The 9,980-nt window shown below is 46.1% G+C and overlaps 1 protein-coding gene across 1 annotated transcript; it reads right to left on the bottom strand.

Annotated features, from left to right (window-relative positions):
• Positions 1–2,252: 2,252 nt before the first annotated feature.
• LOC147424300 (zinc-finger homeodomain protein 1-like) lies at positions 2,253–4,865 on the bottom strand. Its single transcript, XM_086501775.1, has 3 exons — positions 2,921–4,865; positions 2,667–2,798; positions 2,253–2,577 (listed from the first exon to the last, which is right to left on the bottom strand). The coding sequence occupies exons 1-2, from the start codon at positions 3,979–3,981 to the stop codon at positions 2,714–2,716; spliced, it is 1,146 nt and encodes a 381-aa protein (XP_086357901.1). The 5' UTR covers positions 3,982–4,865; the 3' UTR covers positions 2,253–2,577; positions 2,667–2,713.
• Between the last annotated feature and the right edge of the window lie 5,115 nt (positions 4,866–9,980).

The following is a 9,980-nucleotide window of genomic DNA, read 5'->3' as shown; positions in this document are numbered from 1 at the left end:
GGAAAACGGTCCAATGGAAGGATACTGGGTAGTTCCATCTCAGAATTCAGAGGCGATTTTTCTTCCTCAGCTAGAAGGTAGAGATGAGAGCTCTACCTTGGCCTTTTCAGCTGCCTCTCACAATCTTTGTATGGCCACTCTGTCAGTGGTCAAGCCCAATTTCCCAACATCAGAACCAGACGGTGGATTTTTCAGTCTCACATCAGAATCAGACAAGGAAATTTTTCAGTAATTTTGGAATCTTGCCAAAATTCAAGAAAGAAGGGAAGGATGTAGACGGCTGGATAGTTTCACTATGTGGGAACGCTCTCTTAGGAGATGGACAGCAAATTACTTAGTAGTTACTATGGTAATTACTACAGTAAACCCGAAGTGTATAAATAGGGCCCATTACATTGTAATCGGCTTGGCAATTGTTATCATTTGGGTTAGCACTTTGGCTACACTTGTACTTGAGAATCATTGGCAGTGTTGTCGGCTGTACTCTCTTTGTAACTCATATTGGCTGTAATCTTTATCTGTAATTCCAATCATGGCAGATATTCCAGTTACACTTTACTTCTCGTCCAGTATTCTGAATCTGAATCTGAACATTATTTTCAATACATAAGTCTGATTCTTATTCCAGTATCCAAATTCCAGTTTAGTTTCTGATTTTCGTCCAGTCTACTGTCTGAAATCTTCTCACACTAGTAGCTAAAATCTTCTAACACTGGAATTGGCTGTCTCAAGAGATCAGCTCCAATTCCACAATCCAAAAAGGTACCAAAATCATGATCCATCATGATCAAAGTCCTAAAAATTGCAACTATTCAAAAAAATCGCCCTCCGAAAGGATAGGGGTGATATAAATGCCTTGAGCTATAGCGAGGCAATTGTGTGTGTTCTGGGTGTGTTCCCCATTCCCTTCTTCAACTCCGTAGGCTATAAAGAATTTCAACAATTAGTGTCTCTTGCTTAAGAATGTGTGATGTTGTTGAGGCTCACAATCCTATGATATTTGTGTAGAGTTATAGAGAAAAGAAGCTTGGGTCACCCTCACCCATATCTCACACGGACATCTATATCTCGTACAAACTTGGGCAAAGTAACTTGGATGCCCGAGTTTACTTCGCTCCCCTTGCCCCCTCCCCCCGTCCCTCCCTTCGAGGATTGAACCCACAACCCAAGGGATATAAGTGATGTGCCCACCCACGCTACTTGTGGCATGTAGATGTTTTTGTTGAATTTGACTTGCAAATGTATCGAGGCATGAGAAAGTATTTTTGTAAACTCGAGTACTCGAGTTTACTTTTGCGACAAGATGTATGACGCCCGCTTAATGTCGAGGCCCTAGATTGATGGGAGCCTTTGATCCCATCTCCCATGTCCGTGTTAGGGCGAATCCGCATGGGCAGGGATAGAATCCCATCCCGTTGTCGTCAGCAAACGATGCTTATGAGTCTCAACTCTGCCGAAATCAACAAGGTTGGAAAACAAGCCTTCTACCCCCGCCCCATCTCGACAAAATGTTGCTTCGCGTTGGTTGTAATTACCAAAAAGGACAAAACAACTGATGAGTGGCAGAGGTTCTATCCCCCACTCGTGGGGATCCGCTCTTAGAAATCATAGTTATCTAAATAACTATGATATAACATAGTTATCTATGTAACTGATAACTAAGCCCCATTTACTGATCAACCCACAGTTATAATATGATGTGGGCGTAGTAGTTAGTGCACATGGCTCGCAGTGGGGAGTTCGGGGTTCAAGACATGGAGCATGGATTGCCCCAAATTCACTTTTCTCCATGAATCTACCAAATGTCTCGAATTTACAAATGTGCATTTGACGGCCCAATTACCTAGCCTCAGGTCCCATTAGGTTCCATTTGAAACTGCCCTTGCGATTCGCGAGATCCACCACAAATTTCAAAACCATGGTGTCCGTCACCCAACCTGGAGAAATATCATTCCAAGGAGTGTACTTTCGCTGGCGCATCAGCTTTAGGCACATGTGGTACCTCTTTCCAGAGGTGGGCGGGGTATATTGTCGCTCCCCAAGAGAAGTTGGCACTTGGCAGTGACCGAGCAAAGACGAAAGGCAAAAATTACCTCGTTGCAAACTTGCAGGATTGTTGATGCTGGCCAAGCGTTTGGCTTTTATTTCAGCTATACCAGAGATGAAGATGAAGCTGTCCTCAACATATATTGTGTACCCCTCTCTCCCTCTCTCTCTCTCTCTACACATGATTGCTGCACTTTAGTCAAGGATGGCTTGGCTTAAAAAGACTTAGCAATAGCAATTACGCCTTACGGATCACGAAGCACTGTGCGACTGTGTGCCGCTTCTCAACGGTGCCTTGATGCTCTCAGCAACCCGAAGAGCAACACAATGTCAGCTCCCTGATCGATATATATTCTGGGAAACGTCGAGCGCACTGCACGCATGTGGCCGACAGAATAAAACATGCAAGAGTATATATAGCTGGATAGCTTAGCATGTCAATGGTACAGAAAAGACAAAAAACTTAATCAGGGCTGGAGGGTGCCAATTTTGTGTTGATGATCAAGTTTCCAGTCGAAGCAGCTTGCATTCCTGCATATGAATAAATTTATAACGCTCTCAGAAATCAAAATTATACCCCCTATTGAGAGAGTGGAAACGGAGAAAGAAGGCAGGCTTACATCAATGTTTGTGATGAAAAGGAGAAACTTGAGCAAGCAGCCAACGATCATGGTTGCATGCCACTGCTAGTGGTAGGTGATGACTCCCCATTGTCGAGAAACGCCACGTCTGATCCTCCTTCACTGGGCGATCTACAAGCAAATGCATATTTATACAGCTTCAGCTCGGAGCAATATGTAGTCGTATTTCAAAGGAGCCGTTCATGAGAGAGAGAGAGAGAGAGAGAGAGAGAGAGAGAGAGAGAGAGAGTTACATTCTCTTGGAGAACGTGTTCTTGTTGTTGTGCATCCACACCTTGAAAACATGGCGTTTGACTCCCACATCGGCACAAAACTGGTGAACGGAAGCCTCGTCCTGCTTCTGGATGCGCCAGCCCAGCCTCTCTGCGAAGTTGAGCATGCGATCCTTCTGCTCCGAGCTAAATTTTGTTCGGAAACGCTTCTTTAAGGAGGAAGAGCCAAAATGATGATGGTGGTGCATGCTGAGCATAGCATGGCTCGTATTATGCAGGTGACTTACACTAGGATCAGGAGACTGATCATCGCCAGTCTGCATGTCAGGCGGGCTGTGGAGGGCCTGCACGTGAAGCGGGCCCAAAGAGCGGGGAGCGCCTACTGCTGAGCTAATCGGCGGGGCCGGCAGCGCCAAGGACGCGTGAGCTGGAGGCTGCAGGGCCGCAAGCGCGGTGATCCGTCTCCTGCTGTTCTCATGATCCTTGATGGTATGAAGTTGGGGGTGGGGGCCATATGCACAGAGGCCGCAACCCGCAGCTATTTCGACTCCCTCCACCTCCCGCCTGTGGAAATTGCGATGGCATCCGCAGGCCGCGCACTTGAGCGCTTCCAGGCTGCCCTCCTCCCCGCTGGGCATGAACTCTCCACACCCATCCAAAGCATGCCCACCTATACTAGCTGCGTGATTTTTCAAGCACTGTCTGTACTTTACGGGTTTCTTACAGTTCGTTACACTAGTTAATGGTCCGCTCGTGTAAGAAGTAACTGCTCCTGCACGGCCTGCCGAAGTGGATGGCGCGGCCAAGCGATTCTCCACCAGCTTATAATTAGCTTGAGAATTCGCAGTGTTTGGAGCTGGTGGAGGTGGAGGAGGCGGAGGGGGAGGAGGAGCTGTAAGAGGCTGTCGAAGTGGCTGAGCTCCCGCTGAACTGGGAAAGACCGGTGGACCACTTATACTGGAGCTTCCACTGTGTATGCTCGGCCCTCCCAGCATTCTGAACTTGGAGGATTCGTGAATGGACCCGTAGTTCATTGGTATGGGCATCGTCAGGCTCGATTCTTGCTGAGCACCAAAGTCCATCAGCTATTCGTGAGGTCTTTATGAGCCTCACATCCAATTGGCTTTTCCTTACTCCTCTCCTTCGTTGTAATTAACCCCTCTGTAATATTTCTGCTGATTTCTTCCCTGCACATCGATCAGGCTGCGCCAGATCACTAGTTAACAACTTAGACTGTCAACTGTGATCGCATCAATCTATAGCTTGCTGGATCCAATTTAGACGGCTCGCATACTAATGCAGCTTATCATAATTACAAATTAGCCGTCTGTCTAACACTGATAGGTACAATGTAAGAAATCATTAGTCGGGATATGACAGGTGGATAACTCGAATAGAGAGGAGTATGGCACAGAGCTGCTGCAGGGATCTGTGGGAAGAAGAGATGGAATAAACCTAATTACCAACAATCTGGCTTACGATCAATTTGGCGTGTAGATTATGCAAGTTTTGACCCCCTTATTTCCCCTACTTATCTCTGTACAGTGAAAGTTGCGGCAAAAGATTAATAACGCCATTACTTGAGACAGGAACATTACCCTTGGGCAGCGTAGCAGTATTAAGTGGTCCAGTGGAAAGGAGTGGAAGGAAGATGATGAGGGTTGGGTGGAGGCCGAAGCTCCGATGCAGACAGACAAGCGTGCCAGAAAAGTCTGGGCGTGGGGACTCTCGAAGACCCACAGGTTGACTGCAAAAGTGAGGGCTATGGAAGGACGGAGAGTAAAAGAGCGGAGTGACTGGCCGAGTCTGGACAGGCAAAAGACAAAATTGGACGCGCGTCGAGACTCGAATTTCGAAAGTCGAAAAACGCTCTCTGTGTCATGTCCCATCACTCACATGTGAGAGACATTGTGATGAGTCTCTCTGTAGCCTGTAGGACAGTAGGAGTATCCGATAATCCGAGTAGGCACTGTGCCACTCTCTCTCTCTCTCTCTCTCTCTCTCTCTCTGTGGTGAGCCTAGTTGTAACTTGTGGGGGATATAATAGGACTCGGAGTAGGCACTGTGCCACTGGGTAGGTACTTGTGTAATTGCAAATGAATAAACTCATCAGCCTCCCATCGAATCAAAAGAGAAAGCACGCCTGTGGCCGTTACACGGCTTCTGAAAAATTGTAGGGAAAATTACCAAAATACCCCTCTAATTTGAGGAAATTCCCAAAATACCCTTGTGTCTATTTTGGTTGGATTGTTCAAGATTTTCTAATCTTCATTAGTTTTTGACAATTGAGATCCGTTTTTTAGTGCTCAGCATGTAATTTGTCACAAGTTACCATCGCAAAAAAGGCAATCTATACCAATAGATAAAGGGGGAAGGGATTCCGGCCCCCTCCCTCGGACACGTGTTGATCCCTGCTTCCTCCGGTCCCACTGAGTTCTGCAACAACGCGACATAGGGAAACTGCAGCGAGAAGAAGAAGAGAAGAAGAGAGTTTTAAAGTCGTAGAAAACTATGCCACTGTTGCCGCCGGTTTGCCACGTGCCCCTGACATTGAAATGCCTTGCAAGCTGGCACTCTCAAATGCACAGAACAGTGTTACAACTCCTCTCTCTAGACACAGAGTCGATGTTACGGCTCCTCTCTCTCTTGCTTCCCTCTCGGTGACGAAACTTCGTGAGCTCTACCCAAGTTGAAAATTGGGCCCAAACGGCTCTTTCTATCTCTCTCTCCCCTCTGCAGCATCAAGCCATCCGGATTTCGGCTAGACCTCTGCAACGCACCAAAATTTTTGCTATCCGAGGCCAACCTTGCGCATGCGAGCTATACGTTGGCCTTGCAGATGCTAAAGAGTGGGGGTTACAATACTGTGCAGCAGCAGCCCACCAGTTGTGCAGCAGTGCATACCAGTAGCAACGAGCAACTCGAATGTTGTACGTGTGATCTGCGTGTGTGCACGCCTTCTCCAACTCTAGGAGTCCACCCCCTCTCCAGCTACAGTCGACCAAAGTATTGTAGATTTCAGCACCGTTAATTCATTGCTCATGGTGAATTGCTCTCCCTACACAAGCGCCAACACCGGCGTACTCTCTTGCTGTAGCAATGCCTCCGACTTCTCCAACTCTTAGCCCCTCCCCTACACCTGCTCCGGCCGCCCAGCAGTTGCCGGCTATCATGCAGTAGTGATGCCCAATCCCAGCGCCGACCGGAACGTGCTGCAGGCCATCCAGCCCGGCTGCTTCCAGTCCAACTCCATAGCCAAGCATGCCTCCTTCGTCTTTAACTCCTACTGGTAGTCTCTCAAAGACACTTCCCTTCACGCCACCTTGCTATTGTCACCAACCCCTTCACGCCAACCTCAAGAGGCAGCAACGCCTGATTATTGCGGGCAAGTGCAGCGCTTCAATAAGCACAAATTATTGCTTGGCATGTGTTTTGGTTGCAAGGCACCAAAGAGAAGTCCATGGTGTTGGGTAGCTTGCACAGTTGAAATGCTTGCACATTGTCTGCTCTAGCCGTCGATGCTTTGACACCTAATTCCACTCCTAGCAACCTTCTCGCCATGACACTCATCTCCATGCAGCTGCCACAATGGAGCAGAATGCACCCAAGCCACAATATGGACGTCGAGGATGGTGTGTTGTTGTTATTCATGATTTAAGGTAGGCAGGGAACCCCACAGTCCGAGAGCATCGATCGTCCATACACCACTAAAGAGCGTCGTTATTATCCGCCTTCAAATTAGAGATCTGCATTGTCTACCTGAAAGTAAAGAGCCTCAAAACTCAACCAATAGTGAACATCGTTCTTTGTTCACTAGGGTTGGCTAAACATTCATCTGTGTCCTTTGCAGCTAAGCTTACATCCATTTGCTGCTTTTGTTGATAGTCTGCAACATGAGGTGCTCCAGTAGAATCCATCCTCTCTCTCTCTCTCTCTCTCTCTCTCTCTCTGAACTCAGAATCATGTGTAACTACGTTTTCTCTTTCTGTGTCTCTCCCAAGAAGGTAGTGGATTGTGATTAGGGGTAGTGGGGCGCATCGGGGGGATATTAGATGTGCTAGAGTCTCTCTCTCTCTCTCTCTCTCTCTCTCTCTCTCTCTCTCTCTCTCTCTCTCTCTCTCTCTCTCAACAACACGACACACAACAAGTAGACATGCCGCATGTCTCAAGAAGAATGGATGACTCATACATGTATAATCGAAGTTCTAATGATGCAAAAGAAGTGGATCAGTATGGAAAGTTACTTCTACATATGTGCAATAGTACCGGAATGCTCATTGCAAATGGTGTATCTCTATGGCAAGGCACCAATGACTTTACATATAGAAAGCACAACGGTGCTAGCGTGATTGACTATATGTTGTTCTCAGAAGCCACTCTAGAATGCATACAAAGCTTTACACTTGGTGAATGGAATCCGGAATCGGATCATAGGATGTTATGTATTGACCTCAAGTGTAGTAAACGGCCCAAGCATGTAGCTTCCAATCATGATGTGAATCATTTGTACCTACATTTAGACTTCAAACGAGCACTTATATATGCTGATATGGTGGACCAAATGTTAAGCATGATATAGCATCAAAAGAGCCCAACATTAGAATGCAAGTGGAAAGTTTTCAAAGAAGTAATTTTCTCTTGTGCGAAGGAATGCTTTTCGGTGAAACACATGTCTTGCAAAAGGTCTAAGAAGGGTAGCACTAAGAAGAAATGGTTTGACATGGAATGTAGTCAAGCCCGAAAACACTTGCTAAGATTGGATGCAATCAAAGACAAGGAAGTTTACTTGGAATGTTCACACACATACAAAGCACTTGTTCAAAAGAAGAGGAGAAGGTGGGAAGTCGAAAAACAACTTCTTTTAGCACAAGAGAAAGCACATGCATGTGGCAAGTTTTGGCAAAATCTAAAAGGCAAGCGCGTTGAGAGCTTTGGTGACTTGACTCTTGAGGATATGTATATGCATTGTAAGAATCTCTATGAGCAACCCAATGTTGATAAGATGGAGTGTTGTAGCTCCCTTCCGTTTATGTCTCCCTTCTTTACCATTGAAGATGTATGCCGTGCGCTTGAGAAACTTGCTACTCGTAAGGCAGGTGACCTTCAAGGTGTCAAGGCTGAAATGATTAAATGGACAAGCAAGAAAACACGATATTGGATATGCGATATGTTTAACCTTGCACTTCAGTATGGCATGCCTCATGATTGGAGTGCAAATTGGATCAAACCTTTGCACAAAGGAGGAGATGTAAACAATGTGAACAACTATCGCACTATAATGGTTGGTTCTTTAATGGAAAAGTTATTTGGATGTATCATGGAGATGAAGATAAGTGAATGGGCTGAAAAGAATGGCAAACGTGCACTTGGCCAAGCAGGTTTTCGAAAGCATCATAGCACTATTGATCACCTTGTCACTCTTCGAGTTCTTATGGAAGCGTCTCGATTGAAAGGAAAAAAGTTGTATTGTTGCTTTGTGGATTTCAAGAAAGCTTTTGACATGGTACCGCGAGGAAATCTTTGGAGACGTATGCAAAGCCTTCAAGTGCCGAGAGAATTTATGCATGCAGTCTTTCGCATCTACCAAAAAGTGATATGTCGATTACGTATGGGAGATGGAATTTCAGAATTTTTTGCAAGCACTATTGGTGTCAAACAAGGATGCCCACTTTCCCCAACCCTCTTTGGGCTACTCATTGATGAATTGGAATGCATGGTTCTTGACTTTATGCAGCAAGAAGGCGTAGAAGAGGTTAAGATTGGAAATGCGGTGATCATGCTTTTGCTTTATGCCGATGATGTAGTGCTCTTGGCACATACCTTAGAAGATGCACAAAAGCTTATGAGTGTCTTGGAACGCTTTTGCCTACATAGCGGGCTGATCGTGAATGGATCCAAAACCAAGGTTATGCTTGTAAAGACCCTCAATGATGAAAATCCATGCATTGTATATAACAATGAGAAACTTGAAGTGGTAGATCACTTCAAGTACCTTGGCCTTGAGGTTCCATCCAATCATAAATGGAAGGATTGTGCAATGCGTCGCTTGGAAGCCGGAAAGAGGGCCTATTATGCATTTGAGAACATGTGCAATGCAGGAGAGATCAAGTGTTGGGCTCTCAAAAGTTAACTCTTTGACACATTGGTGACACCTGTGCTTCTTTATGGAGTGGAGGTGTGGGGTGCAAGCATCGGGAAGTCTACTTGGAAAGAGTTTGAGAATGTCCAGAAGCGTTTTCTCACCAACTTTCTCCAAGTCAAGACACAAACACCCTACATGCTCTTACTTCTTGAGTCCTGATTGCTTCCCATTGAGGTCTTGGGCATGCAAAGGGTTGTGGAGTACATGCGTAAGACACAACGTAGCCCTTTGCATCAACTTCCTAGAATCGCATATGAAGCAAGTCAAATGGTTCAAAAGACATGCAAGAGCAAAATACTAAGTTCGGGGTGGATGCTTGATATCAAGAAATGGTTTGGAAGATGGGATGCATGTCACTTGGTCAAGGATGCGTCGATCGACTCCCAAGTTAATGAGGCCTTCTTACAACGCCAATGTATCACGGCTTGGGAGAAATCCGGAGGTTCTTGCTTCAGCCATTACACCACACACGTTGCCCCAAACTACAAATCTCTCTTCTTCTCGGAACGAGGTAACCGAACCCATTCCTACATCCTTGAGCCCATCCCGTTGAGTGCGATCCGCACCATTGCCTCCATTCGTCTTAGCTCCCATTCTCTACGCTGCGAGACAGGACGTTGGGGCACTGGCGAGGAGTGTCATTGACTTTGCACCTTATGCCCTCGTCAAGTGCGAGAGAGTGAGTACCACACACTACTTGAGTGCTCAGTTTTTGACCACATTAGGTCCTCTTTTCTCCATATATTCAGCCATGATCTCTCCCTACATACCTTCCTCTCCCAACCACGATGTGGACTCTCTATTGCGACGCTCATTTTAGCCATTTTTGAGCATCGAGAGTCACTTATGAACTCCAGTCACACCACGTGACATGTTCATTTGGTCCCATAGGTCATATTTGACCTCCCAGGACAATAATAGAACTATCTATCTATCTAT

Source organism: Adiantum capillus-veneris, chromosome 26 (assembly GCF_014529385.1).
Source record: "Adiantum capillus-veneris isolate H3 chromosome 26, ASM1452938v2, whole genome shotgun sequence".
Taxonomy (NCBI): Eukaryota; Viridiplantae; Streptophyta; class Polypodiopsida; order Polypodiales; family Pteridaceae; genus Adiantum; species Adiantum capillus-veneris.
Note: the sequence above shows the minus strand (reverse complement) of the source record. Positions and strands in the feature narration are given on the sequence as shown.

Excerpts from the sequence above, each read along its gene's own strand:
- LOC147424300 (XM_086501775.1), bottom strand. The coding sequence starts at position 3,981 with ATGGACTTTGGTGCTCAGCAAGAATCGAGCCTGACGATGCCCATACCA. Across the intron at positions 2,799-2,920 it reads AACACGTTCTCCAAGAGAAT|ATCGCCCAGTGAAGGAGGAT; the intron begins GTAACTCTCTCT and ends ATTTGCTTGTAG.